The sequence below is a fragment of the Micropterus salmoides genome, unplaced genomic scaffold (assembly GCF_014851395.1).
Source record: "Micropterus salmoides isolate LMB-PRFRI ecotype aquatic unplaced genomic scaffold, ASM1485139v1 Ms_hic_scaffold_15, whole genome shotgun sequence".
NCBI lineage: Eukaryota > Metazoa > Chordata > Actinopteri > Centrarchiformes > Centrarchidae > Micropterus > Micropterus salmoides.
The window spans coordinates 18,980,524-18,995,320 of NW_024040596.1; the positions used below are offsets into that span (position 1 = coordinate 18,980,524).

Here is a 14,797-nt window from a genome sequence, read left to right on the forward strand (position 1 = left end):
ACAGTTTGGAAAGAAATGCCCTTTTCTCCCTCAAAGATTGTTTTCAGAATGCAACATTATCATGATTGGACTACCTTCTACTATTCAGGCTGTAACTTTAAGAAATGACAAAGACAAATAAATTAATACAGAGTTTACAGTTTATTACCAAGTTTTAGAAAACTTACAAACAAGTTCACAGCTTCAGGTCTTCAGGCACAAGCCAGTTTAGAGAAAACAAGACTGGCCAATTTGAATTTCTGGCCATTCCCTTCTGGAAAGATATGACGGGTGAAGCGAAGCCAACATCTGGAAAGTGAGCGGACACTTGCACATTCTGAATTACATTCATTTCAACAAGTTTTTAAAAAATGACAGCTCGATTTGCATATAGGGATACTGTTTTAAACAGACTTTTCAACCACACACATAATGTCTTGCATGATGTGAGACTGCAAGCCAGCCAGCCGCATCTGATGAGAACTTCTAATCACCAATCATAAAAGTTTACTTCACAGAAACACAATGACGTAGCCACAAGCCATACAAATGTCTCCATTGTATGTATACAAGTACATACAATGGGCTTCAGAGTTAAAAATCAGGTCACCTCTTCCTATGCAAATCCAGCATTATTTCAATATTCAAATTTGTAAAACTGGTAACTAGGCTGGAAACACTAGAAAAACAAAATTTACTCCGGATACAAATGCTGTATGAAATGTTGCATTATCATTAAGGGATGTCTCACTTGTTAAGTGGAAAAACAAAACGCATAGGCTACTTATTGATTGCCATAACCCCTGTGAACATCCTCCAAAGTCAGAGTGCTACTGAGAATCAACAGTTAACCTCATATGAAGTGCTTTGGCCAGCTTCTGATTTTCATGTTGGAACACTGACAAACAATTAAAAAGCGAGAAGATTTACAATTTAACGACAATTACTAAGAATTCACTACATGTAAACAATACAAGAGGTAAACCCTCCACATACATCCTTTTCTTTTAAAACTTTTAACAGGTGTATTTAAAAACATTATTTACACACTATAATAGCAAAGTTTGGCACTTTTTTGCGAGAGACAAGAAAAAAAAAGGGACAACTGTATGCAGCAGACTATATTTAGTTTGCGTAGATACTTCAGAGCTCAGTCAAAGTGGCATGGAGCACCAACGAAACAATGATGAAAAACAAGATTTTTATACCATTTCTGGGATTATCATAAATCTGAGGAGTGCTACAAAACTGATTGATTCTAAAATCACAAAAAGGAAGCTTTGTGTTTGAACATGATGATTGTGTTTACCACATTCATTATTTTAAACCTACTGATTTAGCTGCATAAATGAATAAAACTTAAACCTGCCTGTGTGACAGAAACCTTAGGAACACATAAGGGAAGTCAACTGCTTTATCAGATGGAAAACGCTCACCAGGTAGAGGTACATTTGAAATCTTATAAGGCCTGGCTTAGACGTATGTATAAGAAATAGTTACACACTGCCTGCAAAAGTCTTGATATAAAATTTCAAATACGTTTAAAAATGAGTCTTCGCATTATTTAGAAAAGAACTCCACATGAAAAATGAGGAATTTGCAAAAAGCTGCTACGATTATCACTGTGTTGAGTTTTGGTGAGTATATTCTAAATACATTTCCTGCATTATAGTTCGTGTTACTTGTCCCTTAAAGAGCAAGTACAGAAAATAATGTACTCTGAGGTGTGTGTGTGTGTGTAGTTATTAATTTGTGTCTCACTCTCAGGAGGCCATTGAGAATATTATGGCAGGTGCTAGAAGGGTATCACAGTTGAGGAGGGAAATCATCATTTAGGTGTCATAATTTGTATTGCAGGTGACCCTGTGAAAGTAGCAAAACAAAAAGTGTTGGTGTAATGGTTACACACAATGAAAACCCTTCTTCTTCATGGTATCTTCAGGGTGCTACCATAAGCCTGCTGCACAACCACCTGCACGTTGTCTAGGATGAAGTCAAAAGCCATACACCAGACTGACTCCACCGACTGCTGCATGAGCCTGCAGAGGAAAGATCAATATGCGACATAAGGAATAAATGAAAACAAAAAAGAAAGTGGCAGGAATAGTGTACACGTTGATGTCACTTCTCCTTCCGGAACACGCTGGACTGAGTGGTAAAACATCTGTTACCATGGCTGCATTTAGCAAACCGGGAGTAAAACAAGTGATATTTGCTCAAATTAAAGGCAGTCGGACTCGACAGTGATCCTTACTGCTTACCAAAGAACCAGTGGTCCAACTCTTTCCCATTTTAGATGTGGTGTTTGTGTTTTAGCTGATTCAAGCTATACTGCTGCTTGTCTTTCTGTCACTCAACTAACTGAGTTCTGTGACATCATGCGCATACCCTCTATAGAGGAGGCTAAACTGTACATGCTTACCTCTTCATGTATTTTATAATCAAATCCAACTTCTCCAGATCTTTATCCTCAATCAGATCAGTGCAGTATTTCACCACCTGCAGGATGTCTTCCTCCATGGGTTCTAACAAAAAGTAAGACATTATTAAAAATGCGTTTTTGTAACCACACAAACAATAAAACACACAACTGCATGAGTCTGCACTAAGGCAGAGCTAGCCTTCACCTGTTATGGTGGTGACCCATTCCCGTAGGAGTGTTTTAATATCCGTCAGGTCACAGGCTCCGGCTAACGCTGGAGCAGGGCGAGGGATGCACTTGGACAGAGACTCTGGGATGTCGTTTTTCGAGGTCGATGTGGAGGGAACATTTTCAGTCTGGGGAGGGAAAACATGTGTGAGCTTGAAAAATTACTTATGTACCAGCCTTCTTCACATACTGCCACCATAAAAGAAAAAGCTTCATCTTCACATATGAAACAGTTGATTGGTTCACCTTTACTATGTTCGTTGGTTCCCGCAGTTTTATAGGAGATGGTAGGATTTTGGCTGGGCTGTTGGTCGTGTGCCGCCTCTTCACAGGGGAAGGACCTTTTTTAACAGGGCTCCCTGCATTCTTTCTCTTGTAGCGCCGCTTCACCCGACCTATACCAATTCCGACTCCTGACTGTTTTAGCTGTAACAGGGGATTCTTCTGTTCCACTGCTGAGAAACCAAGAGGTAAAACACGAGATAAAGACAACATGCATGATGTTAATAGTAGGGGGAAAAAAGCTTAACGCATTCCTTTGCAACTAATTCACCTGGGTACTCACACAATTTTGCCTGGGGCTGGACATTTGTTACACGGTTGTAGGCAGACTTTAGTTCTTCCTGGAGCTCTTTCGGAAGGGCAGCAAATACGTCCGGATCAACCTGCAGTCAGAAAGTTGAGACAACTGGGGACTAATATGCACATTTGGAGAAAAGCTTTTGCTCTTCCAATAAAAGGTGTGTCTTATACATATCTGTAAATTTAATAGTCATTGAAAATATATCTGTATGAACATCATCGTCTGTGACAACTTGGGCTTTTCGCAGACTCATTACTATTATTCTTATTAAAAGGCAGTTTTCAAACTGAAAACATTTTAAAACCAGTAGTTTGACTACAGTTCTTTGCTGTTTATTGCCTTCACAGGCATTAATGTGGTAGAACTGCCAGACAGCATAACAGGGCAAATGTGGATATCTAGTCAAGTATCTATATAGCCCATTTTCACAACTTTGCCTCAAGGGGCTTTACAATCTGTTCAGCGACACCCTCAGTCCTTAGACCCTTGATTCAGATAGTCCCTCTGCCAGGACGGACAGTAATAGATGTCGAAAACAGTGTTATCCGCGCATCTCCAAGCAATATACAGCTGAATCAGGTGCTTCTCAGTTTGAAGACCGCAAACTTCAAAAAGAACAAACAGACTGGAGCAAACTGGTCGGTTTGCAGTCTGTGTCTGTGAATAGATGTGAATAGTCGCCAAACAGATTCCACTGTGATGAATATAGTTACATAGGTGGATGAACCAAAAGGCTATAAACTACTTAAATGAGCACAACATCACTTTTTCTTATCAAGGTTTCTTCCAGCAGGGCTGTCAAAGTAGCTTTGCATCACTACCTCTGAGAAGTTTGGCAGTTCCAATACAATTCCCAGACCATCTGGCTGGTTTGGAATCTGCAGGACCAACGTGCCAACAGGTGGAGTGTAAAGAGCAGGACCAGGGACTGGAGGACGAGGAGGGGAGGTTGGACGAGACTTCAGAGAGGGATGCTGTGGAAAAGGAGCAGAGGGAAGTGGACTGGGTGTCCGACCGTTACTCGGTCTCCCATCCATGTAAGTCCACGACTGCTCCACTTGTTCTCTCAACTCTACGGGCAAGGCCTCCAACACAGAACGATCCACCTTGGATATCATGAAGAAACACAAGTTAAAAATATTTCACTGCCCAGCAAGGGGTGGGCTATATACCGGTTTTATCACTGGTGTCACGTGGAACTACATACTGCAATGCATTGGTGGCTTTGTTGTTACACAAAAGTGTTATGTCCCAAACTGGTTCCAGAATATGGTGAGAGAGGAAGACCACAAGTGCTGCTGATTAATATACTAATTTAGTATACTTTGGGTTTTCTGCCAAATAAATGCTGTTAAGATCCCTTATACCAGGGGTATTCAATTAGAATTCAAAGAGGTCCAGTTAGAGAAAATTTCCCAAAGCAAAGGTCCGGAACATCAAAATGACTAACTTGCATTTTCATTCAGTACCATAACATATAGTTGTATCAACATATGTTTTTATCAACAACGGACTGTCAAAATAATATTTCAGTCAGTTTTCACATCAAACTAGAGGGATAATAAATAACTAGTCTAATAAAAAAATCTAAATTTAAGTAAACTAAAGTGCCAAATTTTTTAGAAAAAATAAAATAAAAAGTGTAGCTTGAAATGATGAAGTGTAGTCTTAACCAATTTTATAATAAACACTCAACACATCTTAACAACTGAACAGCTGTAATGCCTCCTCTTCTCTTTCATTCCCTCTTACAGAGCTACCACTCCTACTTTCTCTTGTTCAGTGAGAAACGTGAGCTCTAGTTTCTCCTGCCAGCTAGGATTGGAGATCTATGAGATAATCTGGTTCTGAACTGCCCGTGGGAGGAATGTACATGTAAAAATCTGTACATTCTTGATTAAAAGCCATGTGAAATCTCTTTTCCCTTTCGTCTCCTCAATTCGTGTGTGTTTCCAAAACGTCTCTGGTGAATCTGGCGGACTCGACTCGCAAGCATCGGAATGCACAGATTTGATTGGCTGAGCAGCGTCACATTAGACAATTGAAGCACATGCGATTGGTCTGTGAGTTTCCTGGACTGCTAAACCAGTACAGTAAATGCTATAAAAGCTGCGCAGGTTAAAATAGAAACGCTCCGTCACGAGGTAGTAAGTCTCATTAATAAATCGGTTGTAGGTTGGCAGTCCGGAGAGGACAGCAGCTGGGTCCGGATCTGGACCGCGGTCCGCCTATTAGTGACCTCTGCCTTATACCATCCCTCATCTAACTCTGAGAATGAATCGCATTACATTTATTAATTTACCTACATTATGGGGCAGGCTTCCAAAACACATGTAGGCATTTACCTTATTATCATTCTTATTTAGAATTAATTAACATATCCCTTTTTTAAAATATTTTTTTTCCTTTTGTAAGATATGTTCCCTTACATTGCCAAGAGAGTGAAAATGGGTACAATCATGTTTTGAGTTTTATTTTTGTAATACCTTGATATAATACTGTCACCGTGTCACACGGATTAAAATTTTAGTTCATAACGCCCCCCCCTATATTCAGCTCTTGTTTAAAATCAATCAGAATTTTCCTTGAAGTCCTGACCTGTGAAGGGGAGGGGACCTCAATACTGAAGTTGAGACGTGCTCGAGAATGTTTTGGAGTTTGTCTGCATGCCTGCTGATCTCTGCTTGTCCCCGGGACTGGCTCGGGAGGAGACAGAAGATGTGGAGGGGAGCCAGATGATACGGCTGTGGTTGAGGAAGTCATTTCATGACGCGTGTTGTCAGCAGCATCTGCAACATAGATCTTGAGCTCAACTGATTACACAGATGATAACAAAGATACAAAATGAAAGACAAAGACTTTACACAAACCTCTGTTGCTGCATCTCGCACTTAACCTCTGGTCTAGCAACATCTCTTTGATGGAGCGCGTCCGGGAGCCCATGGAGTCCTGGGGGACAGAGTGATTTCCTTCAAGAAGCTGAACCTGGATGCCGATTCCTCTCAGGTCCTGAACCTGCAGTTTCATGGCATGAAACAGCTTGATGACTGCAGCGGCAATCAGCTGACCACTGTCAGTGGATTGAGCGAGCATCACAGTCCTAACAGAGAAGGAGATGACTTAAAATGAGTCTACAGAGAGACAAAGACATGGTGAAGCAATGGAAAGAAATCGGTCACTCGAAACATACATGGATGACGATCTTTTCCTTACCTGGCGTGGTTGTCACATATGCCATGACCACCATATTTAGCTGGTTCCAGTGGAGCTCCAACCTTGCGAACCATGACCTTAAGAGTAACTCTGCGACCCCGCAGCCCTGCTTCTTGTAAACGTTTTTGCACCTCCATGGACAAGTTAGTCAGGAAACACTCTGCCTCATCAACCTAGTCACAGAGGCAGAGGAACAAGAAGGTTACGGAGAGATAGGTGGGAAATGAAGGGAAAATAAAAAAGAAGAGATGGCACAGGGGGGAAAAAGTGTCTAACCGTAGTAAAGCGAATGTTATAGTTCATCTCAGCTGAGACAGACTTCCTTTCCTTCTCGTAGCGGACAGGCCGGTCATCTAGACCCCTGCAGAAGCGAAACAGGGTTTGTCCGGTCCGGGGTCCAAACTTCTTTTGCAGCTGAGACAGAGACATCTGTTGGAGGTCCCCGCATGACCTCACACCAATAGCAGCCAGCTTTCTGCCCATAACAGGCCCAACACCTAGAAAAAAGAAATAAAAATGTATTCAAATATTTACCACAAGAAAGCTGAAAGACTGTAGACTGCCATGACCAGCAGGTGGTGCTGTATCTACCTGGTAAGCTGGTGACTGGTAGGTCCCTGATAAAATCATCTACCTCTTCAGGCTTTAGGAAGTACTGCCCGTCTGGCTTGGCCTTACGTGTCGCCAGCCGAGCCAACAGGATGTTGGACCCTGAACAGATGAGCAGTTTGAATTTGTAAGATAGGAACACGGTTTTGATCTATTTTACAGTATAAGACAAACATCAACTCACCCATGCCCACTGAAGCACAGCATCCAGTTTTCTCTTTGATGTCTGCTCTGATCGCTTTGGCCAGATCTTCTGGGTTGATGCCCAACTCAGCTAGCACAGCAGAACCGTCGATCAACACTTCATCACAGCTCAGAGCCTCAATGTCATGGGTATAACTGCAAAGAAATAAATGAGAAGGTACACTTTAGGTCATTTAGCATGTAAAGGACAGGGAAGTGAGGACAAAAAAAGGACCAGGGAGTTCGTCTTACCCTGCCAGAGTCTCATACATTGCGAGAGCCACCTCTTTATAGGCCTCAAAATCATACGGGACAGACTGCAGCGAGGGACACAGCAGCTTTGCTTTGCCAAAAAACATCCCATTCCTCACACCCATCTGCCTGTGAGAGACAACAGATTTATTAACAATCTGGTTAGTACAAAATACAGATATAGGACTTGTTTAAAATGACCATGAGTGTGTGTTTATATCTTACCTAGCCTCATAACTGCATGATGCAATCTCTGCCATTGAGAGAGTGGCAGCATCCTGGTCCACTCCGTTGGCATGAGAGTCAGGGCTCTCCTGTGAAGGAGTTCTGTAGAGATCCTCATCTGCCCTCTCTGAGAGGCAGAAGAAGAGTAGGCTTAGTCAAGCATGTTACAATAAAGTAAGCCATGTACAGGAAAATACAGGAAACACACTGAGCCAAGCCTGTGAATCAAGGTCAGACCACTCCATGACAAGCAGGCTGGGTATGACAATCTCACCAGTTTGAGGATGAGTTTGTTTCCTCTGGTAGTACTGCTGCTCTATCTGAGGGTTGGCCCCGGGCCTCAGAGGCACTCTGTTCTGTCCACGGTTACTGGTCACAGCTACAGGCTTCCCTGCAAGACAACCATGACTGGACTGCATGAGACTTTTCTATGTTCCATATAAACTTAAAAACAGAAAAAAAGGTGCCTTACCTTTGAGCTCTGGTCGATGTCGGATCCCCACAGACACAAAGAAACAGTCCATGTCCACATGAAGAATACAAGATTTAACACTTGCGGGTGCCAGCGTACCTGACCACATAGACACATACCCGATCATCAGAGTTTAGTTTTCCCAATCACAAAAAGACATGAACACGGCATCCAATGACGCCATGATGCATCCCCAGAATACACAACACAAATAATGTGGCTATCTCGTAATTAGCAGGGACAAAGATATTGTAATATATGAGATGATAGAGACATTTTGTTCAATCTCGTAGACTTTCTGAATTTAAACTGGGGAAGTTACAGTCCACTAAGCCACCATGACACCAAAAAACACCCCATCTTAACAAAATTTAAAAAATAACACATCAAAGCATTGATTTTACAGGGAAAAGAAACAAATTGGACCTTCCTTTCCTACCTCGACTGTCTGCAACACGCTGGACCACAGACTTCCTCAGTCTGTCTTTCCCAGGAAAGGAGAATCCCCCCGCTGATTTTCGTTTGCTGTGCAGTTCGTTGACATACTCAGAAAAGCCGGACCTCCATGTGGAAATCTGGTGTAAACGTGAGTGAGAGTAGTACTCAGAGATCAAACCGCCTGTCTGCGCCAGCAGCTGCGCTGATGACTTTTCAGTGGGAGGATCAAGTTTGGCTGCTGTGTTGGTTGTGTTTACAAAGGTAGGGTCAGATGAAAAGGCATGGTGGTGACTTCCGTTCAGCCGAACTGGAGAATGTGAAAGAGAGTGAGATGCAGGTGAAAGAAGAGTCTTTTCAGGATTTGAATCAACCTGACATGGTGGCTGGAGCCGTTTTGGGAGTATGTGGCTTTCTGTTGTTTTTATAGCCTCCTGGTAGGAGGGGGGTGGAGGTTTATGTCTCGGCTGGCTTGCTGCTTGTGAGTTGGATTGCTCCAGAAAGACAGGAGTGTGGTCAGATTGCTTTGGGGGACTGTGGGGAAATTCATACGGGTCAGGTTTGGTCTGAAACTGCACTGGAGGACTCTGAGGTTTATCCTCTGAACTCTTGACTCTCCATTCCTTGTCAACAGAGAGTTCATGTGTAACAGGGGACAGGCCCTCTGGCGTTAAGGCACCATTCACAAGATGAGTGTGTCCATTTGTCAGGGGTACTTCCTTCAATACCTGCAGGAAAGGATCTTCTTTGCCACAAACTTGCATTTCATTCATTTTTGAATGGCTCGTCATATCCAATGAGGTCTGCAATAATCTGTTTCTGTGATATGAAGAAGAGATTTAATAGGTATTAATGAAAGAAGATGTTCCAGTTGTGTGTGCAAAACCAACCCCCTCCCATAAACCAAACCATTTTCCCTTATGAGCTATGCATACTCACATTTTTAATTCCACTTCCTTGCAGCCAGTCCAGGCACTGCTGCAAGAGGAGTTGATCTGAGGTTGTGGTTGGCCAGCTCTCTGGTGCTGGAGATGAGGATGAGGTGTTTGAACAGTAGACTTTGGCGGCTTGTGTGGGTGCTTTGTGGGGCTGGGCTTAGACAGTGGGTAGGTGGGTAAAGGGATTCTGTGCCTAGGATCTGTATTGAGGTGATTGGATGCTAAGTGACTTGGTTGTGGGTAGCACAGAGCTACAGAGCTGTGCTGGGCGGACTGATGTTGGATGTTGCCTTGGTAAAGCTGACTGTGGCTGGGGTTAGGGACGGAGTTATTCTGGCAGCTGGACTGTTCATGGTTGAGGACAGAGTGCTGAATGCTGCGCTGTGGCAGACTGATCTGTTGATGTACGCTCGGCTGAAGCAGCCCATGGCTGGGTCCTGCGATCTCTGATGTCTGGCGTACAGTCATGCCAGGGAAGAGTAGAGCTTTATGTTTAACATACAGCTGGTACTGTAGGTAAGGAAGCAGACGCCCAGCCTTGATACTGTTTTAAACAAATGACAAAGTAAACAGAGGGATTTTCAGGTAATACATATTACAATTAAATTACAATATTAAATTAAATGAGCAAAACATGCTCAACTCCTGCTGAACACACCTCTCAGTGATCCACTCTGGCCTGATGACCTTTTCCCCTTTGAGCTCCTGAATTTTGCTATTGGGCAAGTTACTGGCGATGATGTGGGTGGTCTTGGAGCGAGAGTAGTAGACGTGGAACTGGCCACCATGAAGCATCATCAGTCTGCGTAGCTCATCGGCACTTGGATCTGCTCAAACAGGCAAAAAATAAAACAGTTAACAGAAAAGACACAAAAATATGCCAACTCCCTTACAAATTAGGCCACCTGGCCAGTCAATTGATCAGCACAATGCAGTCAAAACTCTTTAGACTGACTTACTTATAGATCTGTACAAAACATTGTGTAAAGCGTCGCAAACACAGGAAACATATACACGAGTAAAAAAACAGAGCCAGGTTCTTTGATCTTTAGAGCATTTGAATTTCATTGTATTACCCAAATTAACATGTGATCTGTTAGTCCATGACAATGAACATCAACATGGTCATATTTTTCAAAGCATCACAAACCACTTTGAGCATTACAATAAGGCTGTGTATAGCTAGAGTTTTATCTTTTTATCTTGTTTTTCTCCTGATTCTCATGTGGGACATTCTTGGATAAGATTTAAATAAGCAGCCTGTTATTCAAACTGTTAAAGACTGACTGAAGTAAGTGTGGGGGGTAGAAGAGAGACAAACTAGTGATGTGTAAAAATATGGATGTACTGTAGCATAGCATTACCTGTGTATCCATTGACATAGATGGACACTCCACTAAAAATGTTGGAGCTGTTGCCTTCTTTCTGTTTCTCTCTGGGGGCATCAAGTTTAAACTGCTTGTCCAGCTTTGACACTTTGGCAGCCATGTAGCCACCCTGCAAACAAGAAGGAGAGCAGTGACAGAACAAGGTGAGTCACAGTTGGCCACAATAAATCCATGATGCGCATATATATATATATATATACACACATACATACATACATACATACACACACACACACACACACACACATATATACATGTACACACACACACACACGATCTTGATATTCGAGCAGGTTTATTACAGTGCCTTCTCTTATGACAGGAAGAAGTATCTATACTGAACAAACAAACTTACAAACGCAACACTATTGAATTTACCTCTTTTCATCAGGAGCTGAACGCAAAGATTAGATCTTTCTACACACTTTCTATGTACACAAAAGGCATATTTCTTTCAAATATTTTTCACAAATCTGTCAAAATCTGTGTTAGTGAGCACTTCTCCTTTGCTGAGATAATCTATCCACCTCACAGATGTGGCATATCAAGATACTGATCAGACAGCATGGGTATTGCACAGGTGTGTCTTAGGCTGGCCACAATAAAAGGCCACTCGAAAATGTGCAGTGTCACTGTATTGGGGGGGGTCCGGAAACCAGTCAGTATCTGGTGTGACCACCATTTGCCTCACACAGTGCAACACATATCCTTCACATAGAGTTGACCAGGTTGTTGATTGTGGCCTGAGGAATGTTGGTCCACTCCTCTTCAATGGCTGTGCGAAGTTACAGCCAGGTCGAGACCCTGATGAGGAAGACGAGCATGCAGATGAGCTTCCCTGAGACGTTCCTGACAGTTTGTGCATAAATTCTTTGGTTATGCAAACTGATTGTTGCAGCAGCTGTCTCAGCTGGTGGCTGGTCTCACAGAGGTGGTGAAGATGGGAGGTGAAGATGCTGGATGTGGAGGTCCTGGACTGGTGTGGTTACACGTGGTCTGCGGTTGTGAGGCCGGTTGGACGTACTGCCAAATTCTCTGAAACGCCTTTGGAGACGGCTTATGGTAGAGAAATGAACATTCAATTCATGGGCAACAGCTCTGGTGGACATTCCTGCAGTCAGCATGCCAATTGCACGCTCACTCAAAACTTGTGACATCTGTGGCATTGTGCTGTGTTATGGAACTGCACATTTTCGAGCGGCCTTTTATTGTGGCCAGCCTGTGTTAAGGTACGCCTATCTGACATTATGGGCATGTTGTCATACTGAAGTCACTTCTGTATTTTGCACATTGTTGATTATGATGGGATGGCGGATACTCACACTTTCAGCCCAACCATTGTCATCACTGGCATTGGCTCTCTTCTTTGTCCACCCATTTCGACTCATACTGAGTTACCTGAAAACACAAGAGGATCAATACTTAGTCTAGCAAGTCTAAGCTGGGGCACAAAGTTTATGTAAATCTCTATTTAAAAAATGGAAGAATGTCTTTATGATGTATACAAATAGCTCCTCATACATCTTGAAATGATGCTAGATGACATCACAAATCAGATTAAAAAAATATTTCAATAAGGTAAATAAGATTATAACACTTTATATAACACAAGTCAGCAATTCATGAGTGATGCTTTGTTGCTAGTTTAGAAAGCTTTCTCAGGCGCAGGCCAAAGGACACAGACAAGCAGTGATACTGTCAACAACTAACATGTATGGCAATTGTGTTTTGCATTTATTATTGCGGTTTGATGGTAGTTCAACATAAATGTTAGGATATTGGTTTTAGGCTCAGGGGAACAGCGTTGTGTCCAAGGGCATGTCCGGGCAGGTCCTCTGCTACTGACAGGTAGGCTGCAACAGATCCCCATGTGGCACTTTGTCACATTTTTCATGTAGGCAGCTAACATTAGCATAGCCACTCTGAACGATTCTTCGCTAGTTAATCATGCATGTCGCTGCGATACGACACGACTGTAACACCATGTCACTTCAGGCAAGCATAAATACGAGTACATGTTTAGTTTAGTGTGTTGCCCGCACTCGCTAACAATGCTGGCAAAAATGAGCTAACGTTACCAAACAACGGATACGATATATGACTGTGGAAACTTCAGTGTTAATCACGGATGTAAACAAACAGCAGTCCTGAGTGATTGTGCGCTAACAGGACTCACTTGCTTTTTACCTTTTATCCTGTCAAGAGTGGGTTGTTCGCCACAGACTTCTCTCTGCAGATACTGCCCAACACAAACGGTGTGTGTGCGCACTGATTACGAGGTAAGAGCAGAGCAAAAAGAAAATGCTCCACACAGTTAGCTCGACTCCTCACCCTTGACTTTATTCTCCAGAGAACTCCTTTTGGTGAACTGAGATCACCTTATTTTGTCATGCCGCCGCGCCATGTCTCTTCAACATTTTCGCTCACCCTCCCAGTCTTTTTGCTCTCCATTTCTACCGCCTGATCCATTCCCTCTGCTTTCCCTTCTCCCAGCGACAGTCAAGCGCGCAAGGCTGGCAGTTCCGGAGATTTTCAAAATAAAACCTTCTTGGTGATCATTTTGTAGAGTTGTGTTGAATAGACTGTCACAAAAGGCCTTGGGGAAATGTTACGTTATGAAGGAAAACATATATAGGGATTGTCCTGCAGGCAGTAAACCATAATAAATGTATACATATAAGCTACTGGTACTAGCTATCTTTCCTCTAGCCAGTCAGCACACAGCTTGGATAACAAATAAAGTTAAAAAGAGGGTTACCTCTGTAATGAGGGCTATAAATACTGCTGTTGCGAGAACAAGATGTAGTTATTGGAAAGTAGAAACTGAGTCTCAGGGCTGGATTGGTAATCTGGCCCACCGGGCAAGTGCCGATTTACCTTTGGGGCTGGTGTAACATAAATTATGTATATATAACTGTCTTTAAATAATGGGCCAACGAGCGGCCCATAAAGCACGGACAGCGGCCCATTGGGTAATTTTATATACTGACACTGGTCCGGTCTCTTACTAGCCCCCACCCCCTCTGCTCTCTGTTTCTTGCATAACTACTGAATACTGCTCTTATAAATAGGCTACATGTGCAGTAAAACCGCTGTTTAAAAGTCGGGATTTACTTACGGTAGCGTTAAGAAACAGGCCTAGGCTATATGCTTTGTAAAATCCACACTCCTTGCTGTTGTTATGGATATGACGTTAGTTAAAAAGTCGGGAGAGACTGATTTGTTTGGGGGTGAGGGAAAGCAGTGTTTCCCATAATTAGCCTATAATTTGGATAATTATCAATGCAGACCGCTACATATTGATTTTCCAATTTTTTACAAGGCGTATTTAAAATAATTTTTGATTAAGGAGCTGTATTGAGGAGCATATATTGTGCAGCACCTCCTGGCTCGCTCCGTCTTTCTCTCCCTCTCTCGTGAACACCGCTGCACAAACCTGTCCAAATGAAAGCATTTGTTAAAAATGTTCTGAAAAATAGCTTGCACCAAGAAATGTTAATTAACAAATAAAAATGCTATGAAAAAGGTTTATTTGCACAATAAGTCTGCAATGCAATGTAAATATAGAAGACAAGAAAATCCCCAGAATGCAGGAAATTAAGTGTTTAATGCTCAAAATCTTGTGGGGGAGCCCCCTATCAACTATTTCATCAATACATTTTTCTTTCTAAATAGTAGGCCTATTAAAATATGTTTTTGTCTTGTTGTCATGTGTGATGGCGCAATGGATAAGACGCCTGCCTTTGGTGTGAGAGACCCGGGTTAAATCCCCCATTGTGACCCATCCACCTTTGTGGATCCCGACACACACACACACATATATATACATACATACATACACACACACAGTTGCTCCAGAGGTGTGCGACC

The 14,797-nt window shown here is 42.5% G+C and overlaps 1 protein-coding gene across 6 annotated transcripts; it reads right to left on the bottom strand.

The window, feature by feature from the left end:
• Positions 1 to 122: 122 nt before the first annotated feature.
• Positions 123 to 13,436, bottom strand: rev1 (REV1 DNA directed polymerase). 6 transcript variants are annotated; one of them, XM_038720856.1, is made up of 22 exons: positions 13,259 to 13,436; positions 12,250 to 12,325; positions 10,904 to 11,036; positions 10,198 to 10,366; positions 9,541 to 10,083; positions 8,606 to 9,420; positions 8,167 to 8,265; positions 7,969 to 8,085; positions 7,695 to 7,821; positions 7,470 to 7,598; positions 7,219 to 7,373; positions 7,017 to 7,136; positions 6,702 to 6,922; positions 6,426 to 6,598; positions 6,083 to 6,312; positions 5,811 to 6,001; positions 4,034 to 4,318; positions 3,183 to 3,294; positions 2,876 to 3,084; positions 2,607 to 2,757; positions 2,402 to 2,504; positions 123 to 2,018 (listed from the first exon to the last, which is right to left on the bottom strand). In XM_038720856.1, the coding sequence occupies exons 2-22, from the start codon at positions 12,313 to 12,315 to the stop codon at positions 1,907 to 1,909; spliced, it is 4,260 nt and encodes a 1,419-aa protein (XP_038576784.1). In that variant the 5' UTR covers positions 12,316 to 12,325; positions 13,259 to 13,436; the 3' UTR covers positions 123 to 1,906. The 6 variants fall into 6 exon arrangements, with proteins under 6 accessions (XP_038576784.1, XP_038576788.1, XP_038576787.1 ...); XM_038720860.1 differs by having other exon boundaries at positions 2,876 to 3,081; positions 3,195 to 3,294; positions 13,115 to 13,436; XM_038720859.1 differs by having other exon boundaries at positions 3,195 to 3,294; positions 13,115 to 13,436.
• Between the last annotated feature and the right edge of the window lie 1,361 nt (positions 13,437 to 14,797).

Bases quoted from the DNA above. Each gene is read 5' to 3' on its own strand.
- rev1 (XM_038720856.1), bottom strand. From the start codon at position 12,315: ATGAGTCGAAATGGGTGGACAAAGAAGAGAGCCAATGCCAGTGATGAC. The intron at 7,822-7,968 runs GTGAGATTGTCA...TCTGCCTCTCAG, and splicing joins ACAAACTCATCCTCAAACTG to AGAGGGCAGATGAGGATCTC. The intron at 2,505-2,606 runs GTGAAGGCTAGC...ACTTTTTGTTAG, and splicing joins ATGGGTCACCACCATAACAG to AACCCATGGAGGAAGACATC.